The 15,040-nt window shown below is 50.2% G+C and overlaps 1 protein-coding gene across 1 annotated transcript in view; it reads left to right on the top strand.

The window, feature by feature from the left end:
* Sema4b (semaphorin 4B) overlaps positions 1 to 14,937 on the top strand; it is a 40,194-nt gene extending 25,257 nt beyond the window's left edge. The window contains exons 3-15 of the mRNA XM_021166549.2: positions 1,128 to 1,291; positions 1,594 to 1,656; positions 3,996 to 4,094; positions 4,697 to 4,808; positions 5,098 to 5,211; positions 5,316 to 5,467; positions 7,384 to 7,565; positions 7,687 to 7,837; positions 8,616 to 8,826; positions 8,937 to 9,052; positions 9,283 to 9,449; positions 12,492 to 12,574; positions 13,150 to 14,937. Of these exons, the coding sequence (XP_021022208.1) occupies positions 1,128 to 1,291; positions 1,594 to 1,656; positions 3,996 to 4,094; positions 4,697 to 4,808; positions 5,098 to 5,211; positions 5,316 to 5,467; positions 7,384 to 7,565; positions 7,687 to 7,837; positions 8,616 to 8,826; positions 8,937 to 9,052; positions 9,283 to 9,449; positions 12,492 to 12,574; positions 13,150 to 13,889 (2,354 nt within the window). The 3' untranslated portion in view covers positions 13,890 to 14,937. The remainder of the gene's footprint in view (positions 1 to 1,127; positions 1,292 to 1,593; positions 1,657 to 3,995; positions 4,095 to 4,696; positions 4,809 to 5,097; positions 5,212 to 5,315; positions 5,468 to 7,383; positions 7,566 to 7,686; positions 7,838 to 8,615; positions 8,827 to 8,936; positions 9,053 to 9,282; positions 9,450 to 12,491; positions 12,575 to 13,149) is intronic.
* The last annotated feature ends 103 nt before the right edge of the window (positions 14,938 to 15,040 follow it).

Raw genomic sequence — 15,040 nt, 5'->3', positions numbered from 1 at the left:
TACTGCCATAGCACTCACGAGGGGTAGGGTGACAGCTTGTGGTAATCACTCTCTCTCTTTTTTTTTTTTTTAAAGATTTATTTATTTATTTATTATATGTAAGTACACTATAGCTGTCTTCAGACACACCAGAAGAGGGCATCAGATCTCATTATGGGTGGTTGTGAGCCACCATGTGGTTGCTGGGATTTGAACTTTGGACCTTCGGAAGAGCAGTCGGGTGCTCTTACCTACTGAGCCATCTCACCAGCCCGGGAATCACTCTCTTCTACCATGTGGATCCTGGGTATTGAACTCAGGTGGTCAGGCTTGGTGGCCAACACCTTTACCCACTGGGCCACCTGCCTGTCCTTTTATAAAATATGAAGCAAATTAAAAGTTTAATTTTAATTTGCTTCATATTTTTGGCCCTTTCTCTACCTCTTAAAACTGTGTCTCACTTAAGTAAACCCAGGTTGGGCTGAAACTTCTAATTCCTCTGCCTCATCCTTCCATGTGCTGGGATTGCAGGCGTGTACCATCACACATAGCAAGACTATATATCTCTTATACAACTATATTTGCTATTTTCTGGAGTTTCTAATCTATGTTGTTTCTGCACGCTGGGTTATATCCCATTGAATGGACTCATATGCTGCTCTCCCCCACCGTGGGCTCTCAGGTATCGATTTTTTTTTTTAAGATTTATTTATTTTTATTATGTATATGAGCAAACTGTAGCTGTCTTCAGACACACCAGAAAAGGGCATCAGATCCCATTACAGATGGTTGTGAGCTACCATGTGGCTGCTGGGAACTGACCTCTGGAAGAGCAGTCAGTGCTCTTAACCACTGAGCCATCTCACCAGCCCCAGTCAGTGCTCTTAACCACTGAGCCATCTCTGCAGCCCCGTTTCTACTTTTTCACTCCTGTGAATGGAGCTGTAATTAATGTCCTTTTCCATGAACTTTAGTGCGTTTCTTTTTTATGTCTGAGTGTCAGGAGTGATGGATGCTCTTTTTAATAACCAACCTATTGCCCCAGGTTCATGCCACTGACTGTCCTGCAGGTCTCCCGTAGACTAGATGCAGTTATCCTAAAACAGATGGACAAGGCCATTCTCAAGCATGCCGGCTTCTCTCCCCAGGCTCTGAAGAAAGGCTGATTAGAAAATTTGAAGCTGAAAACATCTCCAACTACACGGCCCTTCTGCTGAGCCAGGATGGCAAGACGCTGTATGTGGGGGCCCGAGAGGCCCTCTTTGCACTTAACAGCAACCTCAGCTTCTTGCCAGGCGGGGAGTACCAAGAGGTGAGAGACATCCGAGGATGGCTAGGTGGCTAGGGGTGTGTGTGTGTGTGTGTGTGTGTGTGTGTGTGTGTGTGTATGTGGTGTGTGTGGTGTGTGTGTCCGTGTGTGTCAAGGAGAGGTGTGTGTGAGGTGTGTATGTGTGGGTCTGTGTGTGTGTGTGTGTGTGTGTGTGTGTGTGTGTGTGTGTGTTTGGGAAGCTGGCCTGCTGGTCAGGATGCTCTGGACAGGACAGGACAGGACAGGAGTGTGGCTCTACACACCCTCTGTGCCCTTACACACCTATTTCCCTCCTCCTTCCACAGCTGCTATGGAGTGCAGATGCTGACAGGAAGCAGCAGTGCAGCTTCAAGGGCAAGGACCCAAAGGTGAGACTGAGGGATCTGGGCAGAACACTGAGCAGATATGGCTGTTATGGAAAGGACACAGCCTGGACATTGCCAGCACTGGGCTTGAGCCCCAGCCCCAGCCCCGCCCCAGCCCCAGCCCCAGCCCCAACCCCAGCCCTGTCCTCTATGTGATCCTGGATAAATAGATTCATCTGGTCGCGCCTTTGTTTTCTCACCTGTAAGATGGGAATAGTATGCCTGTATCCCTCGATAAACCAGTGCATCCAGGGCTCCTGTCCCATTAGCGTTAGCACCAACGTGAACCTGGTGAGGTGGTGACAGTGTCTGTAAAGGGTCTCTAGTGGACAGATAAGTCTGGCAGATTCTAGTTTGATTTCAGCCAAGACATTAGATGGGGTCCAGCCCAGTCCAGAGTTCTCCTGTAGGACTTGCTGCCATTCTCAGAGGCCTCCCCATCTACACATGCTTCACTCTGGAACAGTCAGCAAGTACTTGTTGGCAGTGTGGGGTGAACACGGTGCCTCCCACAAGCTAGACAAGTGCTCTGGCTGTGAGCCGCGCCTCAGCCCCTCTTCAGCACTTGGTCTCTGCTGTTAGCTACTAGAGACATGAAAAAGTAAAACCATGCTGTAATCCCGGAACGTGGGCAGGAGGGTTAGGAGTTCGGGGTCACCCTGGACTACATAGAAGATTGATGGACTGGACTCCATGACATCATTTCATAAAGCTAAAAAATGAAAGAAAAACCAATGAAAAATCAGTTTATAAGGTGGTCATGGAAAGAAAGAAAGAAAGAAAGAGAGAGAGAGAGAGAGAGAGAGAGAGAGAGAGAGAGAAAGAAAGAAAGAAAGAAAGAAAGAAAGAAAGAAAGAAAGAAAGACAGACAATACCAGGCAGGACTGGAGAGATGGTTCAGCAGGTATGAATATGGGCTGCTCTTCCAGAGGACCAGCCTGTTTCCCAGCACCCACATGGCAGATCATGACCTTCTGTAGCTCCAGTCCCCAGGAACCCGATACCCTCTCTGGCCTCCACGGGCACCTGGCACAAAAGAGGTGCACACATCAATGCAGGCAAAACACTCATACACATAAAATAAACAAGAATGAAAGCAGCTGGGTGGTGGTATCACACACCTTTAATCTCAGTGCTCTAGAGGCAGAGGCAGATGGATCTCTGTGAGTTCAAGGCCAGCCTGGTGTATGGAGTGAATTCCAGGACAGCAAAAACTACACAGAAAAACCCTGTCTTTAAAAAACCAAAAAAGAAAGACAGACAGACATTTATATAGTGCAAAGACTACTTAGAGGAAGGTAAGGAACTGGACCGTGACATACCCAGACACTAAGCAGGACTTTGGGTTTCACTCTGAGTGAATGAATCGTTTTGGAAACCAGTAGATAGCTTAGCAGAGAAGCGGCATGGCCGTGTGGTTTTGTACTGTTTTGTGGAACTTCCGATTAATCCCAGGGTCTCATGCGTTAGACAGTGCTAAACCACTGAGCTACATCCCTGACCCTCTGCTTCTGAGGCAGGTTCTCACTCTGTCACCTAGACTGGCCTTTTCACCCAGGCTGGACTGGAACTTGGGATCCTCTTCTCTCAGCCTCCTGAGTAGCTGGAAATATAAATGTGCCACCAGGCCTGTCTTGCCTGTGTTCTAAAAGGCTGTCCTTGAGCCAGGCATGCTTGTGTGTCCTTGTAATTCTAGCACTTGTAAGGCAGAGGATTATTCATTCCAGGTGAGCCTGGGCTGTGTGGTGAGCCTGTCATCAATACAAATAAACAAATGGGCCCCCTTGTGTTGATGATAGTGCCCTCTCTGGAACTGAACACAAGGGAGACCATTGTGGCTCAGGCAGTGACAGTGCCTTAGTCAGGGCACTATCCAAAAAGGGGTGAGAAATGATCAGATTCTGGGTTTTTGTTCATTGAAGGTTTAGCATCCAGGAAGGTGTGGAATTTGAGAGACAGCCAGGCCACGGCCTGCCACTGGAAAGGTGGAAAAACTTCAGTGGGTCTTGGGGTGTTGGTGGCACCAATTTGGCAATTCCTGTCAGACACCTTGTAGAGGTGGAGTTTGTGCCAGGAGTTCAGGGCTGAGCAGCTCCCTCTGCTTTACCTCCTGACACTGAAAGGTGAGGTTACCCCCTCTAGGGTGCCTTTCACCTCAGAGAAGGAGTACTAGGCAATCTGGAAGCTAGCTGAGCCCCAGAGCAGACCCTGCTTAAGCTCTGCCAGCCAGCTCCTGGCCCAGAGCTCCAGGTTTCTATTGTTCAGCCTTGGGTCTGGGGAGGAGGCCTCAGCCCTGCCCCCTAGTGGCATATGTGGACCTGACATACTCTCCTTCCCCACAGCGTGACTGTCAAAACTACATCAAGATCCTCCTGCCACTCAACAGCAGCCACCTGCTCACCTGTGGCACGGCCGCCTTCAGCCCCCTGTGTGCTTACATTGTGAGTTCCCTCCTCTACCCTGGGGCTTGGCTGCCTTGGCTGCCTTTCTACCAGGGGAACTCTTCCCTAGCCTTGATTCCTGGTGAAGGAGGACCCTCAGGGCAGGCTTCTAGATAGCAGTAGGCCCTTGAGACCCGTGAGCCCATCATCCTGGCTGCCTCCCAGGCCCTACTAGGTCTCCCTGCAGGGGCAGGAGGGGTGCATGCAGCTATCTTGCCTAGAGAGCCTGACTGACTTCCAACTTGCTGCCCACGGGTTTCTTTCCCTTGCTGTGCTTGGTGCCCCAGGTCATCTTGTGCACCCTTCAGGGTATGCCTGCCCTGTGTTCCTACCCCGTCCCCTAACATGCTCTAGCAGAGGATGGCATTAAGGCTGTTGCGGAGCACGGGGCTTGGAGTCAGAAATTGCTGGGTTTGCATTGCATTGCTCTCCCTGGCTCCAGGACTATTTTCCATGCTACATCTCTTCCCTGTCCGTTGGGGAATAGTGCCCACTGCACACATTCCTTCGCGTAGACCCTGGGGTAAGGAGATGTACTTTAGAACCTGTGCGCTTCCTTGTTCCGTGTCTTGGTCCTGAGCCACTTGTCTACTCCTCCACAGAACATAGCAAGCTTTACTTTAGCCCAAGATGAGGCTGGCAATGTCATTCTGGAGGATGGCAAGGGTCGTTGTCCCTTTGACCCCAACTTCAAGTCCACGGCTCTGGTGGTTGGTAAGTGGTGTCACAGGCTGGGTGCTTTTGTGCTCCGTGAAAGATACCCAGGGCAGGAGGACCGAATCTGGGGTGTGTCTGGGCTCTGGGCAGTGTGGGTCCCAGAGGTAAGGTGGTGTCCCCATGCTGTGCTGGTTCCCAGGGGGTATCGGGTGACCCTGGGCTGCCCTCTTCCAAGTCCCTACTTCCGTCTAGGCAGGACAGATGGGGCTGCGGTCACTCTGGGCCCTGAGCAGGGCACAGGGACTGGGCCAAAGGAGCCATTCCCATGGGAACATTCTTTTGGCAGATGGTGAGCTGTACACTGGAACAGTCAGTAGCTTCCAGGGAAACGATCCAGCCATTTCCCGGAGCCAGAGTTCCCGCCCCACCAAGACCGAGAGCTCCCTCAACTGGCTACAAGGTAGAGTTCTGCCTTGGCCCACTGAGCAGTTGCCTAACCCTTGGGAGGGGATGCTGTCCCTGAGGTTCCTGGCCTGACTGTGTCTCCTCCCCTGGCCTCTGCAGACCCTGCCTTTGTGGCCTCTGCCTACGTCCCCGAGAGCCTGGGCAGCCCCATAGGTGATGATGATAAGATCTACTTCTTCTTCAGCGAGACGGGCCAGGAGTTTGAGTTCTTTGAGAACACCATCGTGTCCCGAGTTGCCCGAGTCTGTAAGGTGAGTGGGAGGGCGCAGGGTCATCCATCCAAGGTGCACCCACATCTGTCACCTTCCAGAACCAGCCCCCAGGGAGTCGTAGCCCAACCATCGACCAGTCTGTGGCTCCTCTTCTTCCTCATCCTTGCCTTGAATCTGCAGTGTCTGGGCTATGGGCAGTGTGTCACAGGGCTGAGCTGGCGTCTCCATGCTACGCTGCTGTCCTCTTTTGTTTTTTGTTTTGTTTTGGTTTTTCTTTTTTTTTTTTTTTTGGTTTTTCGAGACAGGGTTTCTCTTTATAGCTCTGGCTGTCCTGGAGCTCACTTTGTAGACCAGGCTGGCCTCGAACTCAGAAATCCGCCTGCCTCTGCCTCCCGAGTGCTGGGATTAAAGGCGTGCGCCACCACGCCCGGCTCTGTTTTGGTTTTTCAAGACAGAGTTTCTCTGTGTAGCCCCGGCTGTCCTGGAACTCACTCTGTAGACCAGGCCTCAAGCTCAGAGATCTGCCTCCGCCTCTGCCTCCTGAGTGCTAGGAGTAAAGGTGTGCACTACCACTGCCTGGCTTCTTTTGTTTTTGTTTTTGAGACAAAGTTTCACTATATAGTTTTGGCCATGTGGGACTCACTCTATAGACCAGGCTGGCCTCAAACTCACAAAGATCTGTTTGCCTCTGCTTCCCAAGTGCTGGGATTAAAGGAGAGTACCAACACTCCTGGTTGGCTTCTCTTTTAATTGAGAAAATCTCATATTGAAGGTAGGTGTGAAGGCGCACACTTCAAATCCTGACACTCAGGGAGCTGGGGAGTGGGGGGTCTCAAGTTTAAGGCCATCCTGGATAACTTAGCAAGGTCCTGTCTTTTTGTTTGTTTGTTTTCCAAGACAGGGTTTTTCTGTGTAGTCCTGGATGTCCTGGAACTTTCTCTGTAGACCAGGCTGGCCTCAGATTTAGAGATCCACCTGCCTCCGCCCACAGATTCTATCTTATATTTTTAAATAGGTATTCCTCTCTTAGGGTCTTGAGTCCAGCTGGCTTCAAACATCCTGTGTCACTCAGGCTAACTTTGAACTTTTGGTGTGCTATCCCACTTAGTTTACATATTGCTGGGGATCAAGCCCAGTGTTATAAACATAAGACTTATAAGCTACTTGGAAAAGAAGTCCTTGGCTTTCTCTTAAACTGGAAACCCAGGAAAGTGTACTAGAAGTGACTTACAGTGAACAGCCAACGGCGTCACTGTGTAAGAGCCCAGATTCTCGAGTTTGAACTTCCAGGTTCCAGCTTAGCGGTTAAATGGCAGTGATAACATCGCTAGCTGTTGCATGAATTAGATTCTGCCGTGTAAAGCTCCTAGGGCCCCTGCTATCCACACAAGAAGCAGCCACTGTTAAAGTGTTCTTTGCTGATCTGTTCAAACTAATGTATTTGTATTAACTCAGTTACAAACCTGAGACCTGAGTTATGCTATTTCTCCCTGTTTGCTCAGTAATCCGTCAATCATGGACACCTTTTCCTGTTATTTATTCATTTATGTGTTCATTGTGTTGAAGCTCTACTTCACTCCCTCCCTGGCTGACTGCAAACTCTTAGACTTGAGCAATCCTCCTGTCTCATCCTCCTGAGTAACATCAAGCTTCAGGTTTCTGACCTGGCCAGTGATGCTAGCATGCCAGATAGCACTGGCCGTCGAGCGCTCTCCTGGCCCTTCCCTATTTGGATGGTTTCCCCTGGTCCTTCTTTGCTCGTCGTCCACAGTAGGGAATACACTTTCCTGATGAAAACATACTCAATTTTAGGTGCACATCTGTCCTGGTGCTCTCTCTCATTCTTCATTCCTGTGTGACTCAGCTACTGCTGAGGAGGGCTGGCAAGGAGACACTGTGCCTCCGAGAATGGCCCTCAGCTTGTGACTAAGCCCGTGTCCCCTCTTCTCCTACAGGGCGATGAGGGTGGAGAACGGGTGTTGCAGCAACGCTGGACCTCCTTCCTCAAGGCTCAGCTCCTGTGCTCCCGGCCCGATGATGGCTTTCCCTTTAACGTGCTACAAGATGTCTTCACCCTGAACCCCAACCCTCAGGATTGGCGCAAGACCCTTTTCTATGGGGTCTTTACCTCCCAGTGGTGAGATGCTAGGATTTAGCTGGGGACAGAAGGATAAAGAGTGGCTAGACCCCACTGATGGCATCTCGAGCCTCACTTCTCAACTCTGAGCACAGAGTTAATTTGGCTGTTTCCTTTGCAGGCACAGAGGGACCACGGAAGGCTCTGCCATCTGTGTCTTCACCATGAATGATGTGCAGAAAGCCTTTGATGGCCTGTACAAGAAAGTGAACAGAGAGACACAGCAGTGGTATACTGAGACCCACCAGGTGCCCACACCACGGCCGGGAGCGGTAGGTATCAGTAGTGTTGTGCTCAGAGTGGCTTCTGGGCAGGCTTGGTCCCTGGACCATGCTGAGAGCAAGGTTGTATGGTTTCAGACAAACCATGAAGCTTTTGTGAATCTGATTTCTCTTCTTTGAAGTAGGGCGTAATAAGCCCTGGCTTCCTATCTTACCAAAGAAGATGTCCCGTGAGTGACAGAGCACCTTCAGTCCCACCTCGTCAGCTTGGCCTCTGTGCAGTGGTGTAGATTATTTTTAGTTGTCTGTCTCAAAGGCAGCAGTCTGGTGTAAGCTGGGTTGTTTGAATTCCCAGTCCTCCCAAAGTCCTGGGAGTACAAGAGGATGCCACTGTGCCCTGCTTTGCACAATGCTGCACAGTAAAATTGTCCCTTTACTCTGTCCACCCGACTAAGCCTTGTGCACAGAGAAACCCTTGGGCAGAGAGAAACAGGACCTGGGTAGGTGTGGGAATTGGTTATGGCTAGCTGTACTGAGATGGATCCTGAAAACTTCCCGGGAGCCCTAGGGTAAGATGCGTGGGTAAGACCCCAGGCAAAATGAACAGTCACACTTTTTGAGACCTGTGTACAAACTTGGTGAGGATCAATAGGCCAGAGGCCAGCAGGAACCCCGGGTCTTGCTTTCTTCGCACGTCAGATTTGCCTTTGGACCAGCGCAGTGCAGAAAGGCAGATGTTCCATGGTTTCTGGAGCATAGTTAATGTGGCAGGGGCCGCTTATCCATGCTCCATGCTGATCCCTGTCCCTCCTGTTTCTGCCGTCTTTAGTGCATAACCAACAGTGCCCGGGAACGGAAGATCAGCTCGTCCCTGCAGCTCCCAGACCGAGTGCTGAACTTCCTCAAGGATCACTTCTTGATGGATGGGCAGGTCCGCAGTCGCCTGCTGCTGCTGCAGCCCCGAGCCCGCTACCAGCGTGTGGCTGTGCACCGTGTGCCTGGCCTGCACAACACTTATGATGTCCTATTTCTGGGCACTGGTGAGTGTCTGCAGCCCTGCAAGATTGAGTTAAGGAGGGCAATGCATGCATGGCTGGTAGATTGTGGGCGGTGGGCTCCACCAGGGCCTGAGTCGTTTCCATGCTTCCAGGTGATGGCCGCCTGCACAAGGCAGTGACCCTGAGCTCCAGAGTCCACATCATTGAGGAGCTGCAGGTCTTCCCTCAAGGACAGCCTGTGCAGAACCTGCTCTTGGACAGCCATGGGGTGAGTGGGCCATGGAGTGAACTTGACCACTTTGACTGTCAACAAGCCAGCTTTTCTGTCCCTTGCCAAAGCAAGATGGAAAGTTACAGAGCCCTGGCTTCTGACCATCAAAAGGATATGTGGCAGAACTTGTCAGGGGTACCCTGGGATGACTAGTGAGCATGTGAGGCTAGTATGACAGTGACCCGGTGCCTGTGTCTCCCTCTCACTCTTCATGTTTGGCTGTGTAGGGACTATTGTATGCCTCCTCCCATTCCGGGGTGGTGCAAGTGCCCGTAGCCAACTGCAGCCTGTACCCAACCTGTGGAGACTGCCTCCTGGCTCGAGACCCCTACTGTGCCTGGACTGGCTCTGCCTGCAGGCTCGCTAGCCTCTACCAGCCGGATCTGGCCTCCAGGTGAGAACTCCCAAAGGCCCAGTGACTCCTCCTCATCTCTGAGCACTGTGTCTTCTCTGGGACCCCTGCACATGGTCATTTCTCAGCTCTCTGTGGCTATATCATCTATATGGACCAAATAGACAGGGTTTGCCAGAATAAGAAACATCTAGTCAAGAAGATGTGGATTGCCACATGCACATAGCTTATTGTAAGTAAGGCTGTTCGGTAAGCCTGTTAGACCATTAAAAAGTAGAGTAACATTAGGATTAGAGATGTCTATTGAGAAAATAGAGATTTGCTATTTGGCACAGTGATGTGCAGCTTTAATCCTAGCATGCAGGAAGCAGAGGCAGGAAGATCTTTGTGAATTTAAGACCAGCCAGGACTACATAATAAGACCGTGTCTCGATTTAAATAAAAATAGGAATGAGTCAGCTGAAGTGGGGTTTGTCTGTAATCCAGTGCCTAGTTTTATTGTTCTATTGTTTGTTTTTTGTTTTATTGAGGCATTGAGGTCTTGTGTAGCCTAGGTGTGGCCTGGAACTCAGGATATAGTGGTGGATGCTCAGAAGAAGATGGGGTGGCCAGGACCTGCTGGTGCATGTGTATAGTCCTACTGCTCAGAAGGTGGAGGCAGGAGGGTCAGAAGTTCAAGGACATCCTCTGCAACAATGAGTTTCAAGGCCAGCAGGAGTTACAGGAGACTTTGTCTCACAAAAATGGATGGTGCTGGAGACGTGGCTCAGCAGTTAAGAGCACTGACTGCTCTCATAGAGGACCCAGGTTCCATTCCTAGCTCCCATATCAGGCAGTTTACAACCAACTGCTTAGAACTGGCTTCCTGCATACACCTGGTACAGGAAATTCACCTAGGCATAGGCAGATGCACATACATAAAGGGAATACGTAAATATTTAAAAAAAAAAAAAAAGAGAAGAGGGATGTTCTCCAAGTGAAGCTCTTCAGCCCTATCTGTGGACTGGATTTTAACATATCTTTGTATTTTCCTAAAATGGGTCAAACGAATGATCTCATTGTTTTAATACAAATGGGATCTCTCATTTGTAGTATTCTTTTGTTTACATCAAAAGGACACAAATTACTGCACACTTAAAGCACAGAAGTGGTACACTCCCTTAGCCGTATCCTTGTCTCATAGGTGGTATGGCTGGTGTCTGTCTTTAAACTTTTTCAGGAACTTCCATATTTGGGGATGGTTTTGTGTGTGTGGCCTGAAGTCCCATTACTAGGGGGGTAGAGGCAGGACGATCTGTAGTTCAAAGTCATCCTTGACTACATAAAAAGTTTGAGGCTAGCCTTGGCTATATAACTAAGACCCTCTTTGGGCTAGATGCTCTGGCAAATGCCTTTAATCCCAGGGCTCAGGAGGCAGAGGCACATGGATAGATCTCTGTGAGTTTTGAGGCCAGCCTAGTTTACACATTCATTGAGTTTGCAGGACAGTCAGGGCTGTGCAGAAAAAAAACAAAACAAACTAACAAAAACCCTGTTTCAACCTCCCTTTCCTCCCCCAACCCTTACACATACACCCTCCCCCTAACCCCCAGTAAAACAGAACAGCAGCAGCAGAAACCCACCCTTCCTAGACACTGATAAACCCCTGGAAGCAGGGATGTAAGATCTCCCTTGGCTGCTTCATAGCAGATTCTGGGCAGCTTCTGTAGTGCTTGTATTTTTTTTTTTTTTCTTTTGGTTTTTTCGAGACAGGGTTTCTCTGTATAGTCCTGGCTGTCCTGGAACTCACTTTGTAGACCAGGCTGGCCTCGAACTCAGAAATCCGCCTGCCTCTGCCTCCCGAGTGCTGGGATTAAAGGCGTGCGCCACCACGCCCGGCTGTGCTTGTATTCTTTATGCTTGGTTGAGTTTTATTTTCCCCTTTTTTGAGACAGGGTCTCACTATAGCCCTGGCTAGCCAGGAATTCACTATGTAGACCAGGCTGGCCTCAAACTCACAGAAATCTGTCTCAGCTTCCCCAAGTGCTAGCATTAAAGATGTGTACTACACTGCCTGGCTGAGCTTTCTAACTTATAAGTGCATGAAAATTCACCTTTTCTAGTTACACACCTGTAACCCCAAAACTAGAGAGTCTAAAGTAAAAGAGTTTGCAGTTGGAGGGAGGAGGGAGGGTAGCCTGGGCTACATTGCCTATCCTAGCCAAAAAAAAAAAAAAAAAAAAGAATAAAAGGAAAGCCTGACTTGCTTGCTTTCCTCCTTTCTCCCTTCCTTCCTCCTTTCTTTCCTTCTTTCCTTTCCTTCCCTTCCCTCTTTCTCTTTCTCTCTCTCTCTCTTTCTCTCTCTCTCTCTCTCTCTCTCTCTCTCTCTCTCTCTCTCCTCTCTCTCTCTCCTCTCTCTCTCTCTCTTTTTCTTTTGACAGGGTCCTGCTCTGTAGCTAGGGCTGATGTGCACCTCATGGCCACTTCTTGGGCTTTTAATTGCCTCCTTTTGTGGGAGGGTAGTATTTCAGACAGGGTCTCATGTAGCCTAGACTGGCCTCCAGTTCACTGTGTTATGAAGATAACTTTGGATTTCTGTACCTCCCAAGTGCTAGGCACATTCTGCTTTTATAGCAAAAGGGGGTTGTTTGTGACTTTTATTTGTGGTAATGTGTAGATGGGGTCTGAGGAGACGGCTCAGACCGTGAAGTACTTGCCTCAAAAGCGTGACAATCTGAGTTTGATTCTCAGAACACACATAAAAATGCCGAGCATGATGGTGGCAAGAAGTTCCCCTGTAGTTCCCTGCCCATCTGATCTTTCCTAGTTGTTAAACTCCAAGCTAATGAGACGCTGTGTCTCAAAGAAGGTGGATGGTGTTCATAAGGATGACACCAAGGCTGTCTTCTAAACACGCACACCTGTAATTATGACTAGAGATACCTAGTCAGCCCCATGGTGGTGGGGACTCTGCTCTGGCAAGTCTCCTGCACCTGCTTTGGGCCTGGTGGGCCTTACACACCAGGTTCTCTGCCCAGGACCAACAGTGGAGGGAAAAAGGAACACTGGCCAATGGGATTCTACCCAAGACTCTTTTATACCCAGGCCATGGATCCAGGACATTGAGGGTGCCAGTGTCAAGGAACTCTGCAAGAATTCCTCATACAAGGCCCGGTTTCTTGTGCCAGGTAAGATGCCCTGGGAAAGGTGAGCCACATTTGCTTGGAAAACAACTCTAGGTATTTTTAGGTACAAATTTATTCCTCTAGCCCTACAAAGAAGAGTCCAGATCAGGAGTCACTTAGTCCCAACCATCGCCCAAGTTACCATTGGTCCTAGTTAGAGTTTCTGTGGCTGGAAAGAGACACCATGATCACAGCTCTTATAAAGGAAAATGTTTAATTGAGGTTAGCTTACAGTTCAGAGGTCATTCCATTATTGTCATAGCAGGAAACATGGTGGCATTGCAGGCAGACATGGTGCTGGAGAGGTAATGAGAGTTCTAAATCTGGATCAGTGGACAGCAGGGAGAGAGTGTGTCACTGAACCTGGCTTGGGCATCTGAAACCTCAAGGCCCAGCCCCAGTGACATACTTCTTTCATCAAGGCCACATGTCCCAGTAGTGTAATTAATTGCCTTTGAGCCTATGGGTCCATTTTCATTCAAACACAATCATAGCACCAGGTTGAGGGGGGGGTGGGCCTAAGCCTGGAGCTGCTCTGGGCAATGGCCTCTTCTACCCCATGCCTATTCTGCCAACAGGTAAGCCATGTAAACAAGTCCAGATCCAACCAAACACAGTGAACACCCTGGCCTGCCCACTCCTCTCAAACCTGGCCACTCGGCTCTGGGTGCACAATGGAGCCCCAGTCAATGCCTCTGCCTCCTGCCGAGTGTTACCCACCGGGGACCTGCTGCTGGTGGGCAGCCAGCAGGGGTTGGGGGTGTTCCAGTGTTGGTCGATAGAAGAAGGATTCCAGCAGCTCGTGGCCAGCTACTGCCCAGAGGTGATGGAGGAGGGGGTAATGGACCAAAAGAACCAGCGCGATGGTACCCCGGTCATTATCAACACATCACGAGTGAGTGCACCGGCTGGTGGCAGGGCCAGCTGGGGTGCGGACAAGTCCTACTGGAATGAATTCCTGGTGATGTGTATTCTGTTTGGGTTTGCTGTGGTGCTTCTGGTTCTGTTCTTTCTCTACCGACATCGGGATGGCATGAAACTCTTCCTAAAGCAGGGCGAATGTGCCAGTGTGCACCCCAAGACTCGCCCTGTAGTGCTACCACCTGAGACCCGACCGCTGAATGGTGTTGGTCCTCCTAGCACCCCACTTGACCACCGAGGCTACCAGGCTCTGTCGGATAGCTCCCCAGGGCCCAGAGTCTTCACTGAATCAGAGAAGAGGCCACTGAGTATCCAGGACAGCTTTGTAGAGGTGTCTCCCGTGTGTCCCCGGCCCCGAGTTCGACTGGGCTCTGAGATCCGAGACTCTGTGGTATGAGAGCTGACTTTAGATGTGGCCACCCTGACCTCAGGGGTTGTGAGTGTTCAGTGGAGGCCAGCTACCTCTGCTTCTCACAGAACACAGCCACGGTACCCTGCCTGGATGGCAGCTGGTACCACAGGCCCAACAGCCCAGCCAGCTGCTTCCAGTGTCTGGCCGAGAGCTGGGCTGCCTCCAGGGGCCAGAGGGTCCTTGTCTGGGTGGCAGAACTCTGCTACTTAACTGAGCCCTTTGTTTAAAACTGCAAATGTGAAGCCAGAGAGGAAGGAGAAACAGACAAGGAAGACTACGACATAGCCACTCCAGTTCAGCCTGCTGGGCTCTTGGGGACTTCTCCAAAGTGGCTTCGTGAGCAAGCTGAAGTTGAGAATCCCTCCCCGACTGGACTATTCTACCTTCCGCCTTACTCTGCTGCTGAGGCTACCCTTTCTCACTGCAGAATCAGGGCCCTGCTCCAGCTTCAGCCAACCGAGGACATATCTGTGACCGCTGACACCACCTCAGGGACCAGAGGGCTAGGCTGACTCTGCAGCCCTCCTTACCAGACCTTGGGCTCAGTCCCAGTTCCCGGACTTCTCCAGCCTGTATCAGGCTGTGGCCTCAAAAGCAAGGGAGTGACCCCAAGGGGGGTTGTGACAGAAAACTTGCCTGCTGTCCTTTTCCCAGTCAGAGAACTATGTCCCGACCCATCGTCGACGTCTTTTTTTTTTTTTTTTTTGGTTTTTCGAGACAGGCTTTCTCTGTGTAGCCCTGGCTGTCCTGGAACTCACTTTGTAGACCAGGCTGGTCTCGAACTTAGAAATCCGCATGACTGCCTCCCAAGTGCTGGGATTAAAGGTGTGTGCCACCACTGCCCGGCCCCACCCATCTTCTAATTCCTACACAGACTCCTGGATCCTCATTCCTTGTCCTAGTTCACCGTGCCCATCACTCTAAGGGATGCTGACACTGCCCATCACAAGGACCCTGAATTTACATGGGTTTTATATTTTTTTTAATAAGATGCACTTTACTTTCTTTTTTAAATAAAATCGGACAAATTATAGTTATTTGTGGCCCACATTCCTGAAGGACTTTGCTTTATGTGTAATATGAGTACATGTGTGTCCACGTGGAGACCAGAGGGCTCTCCTTGCTTTGTGTGTATG

The sequence above is a fragment of the Mus caroli genome, unplaced genomic scaffold (assembly GCF_978045245.1).
Source record: "Mus caroli unplaced genomic scaffold, Mus_caroli_1 scaffold_8, whole genome shotgun sequence".
NCBI lineage: Eukaryota > Metazoa > Chordata > Mammalia > Rodentia > Muridae > Mus > Mus caroli.
This window is presented reverse-complemented; position numbering and strand designations above follow the sequence as displayed.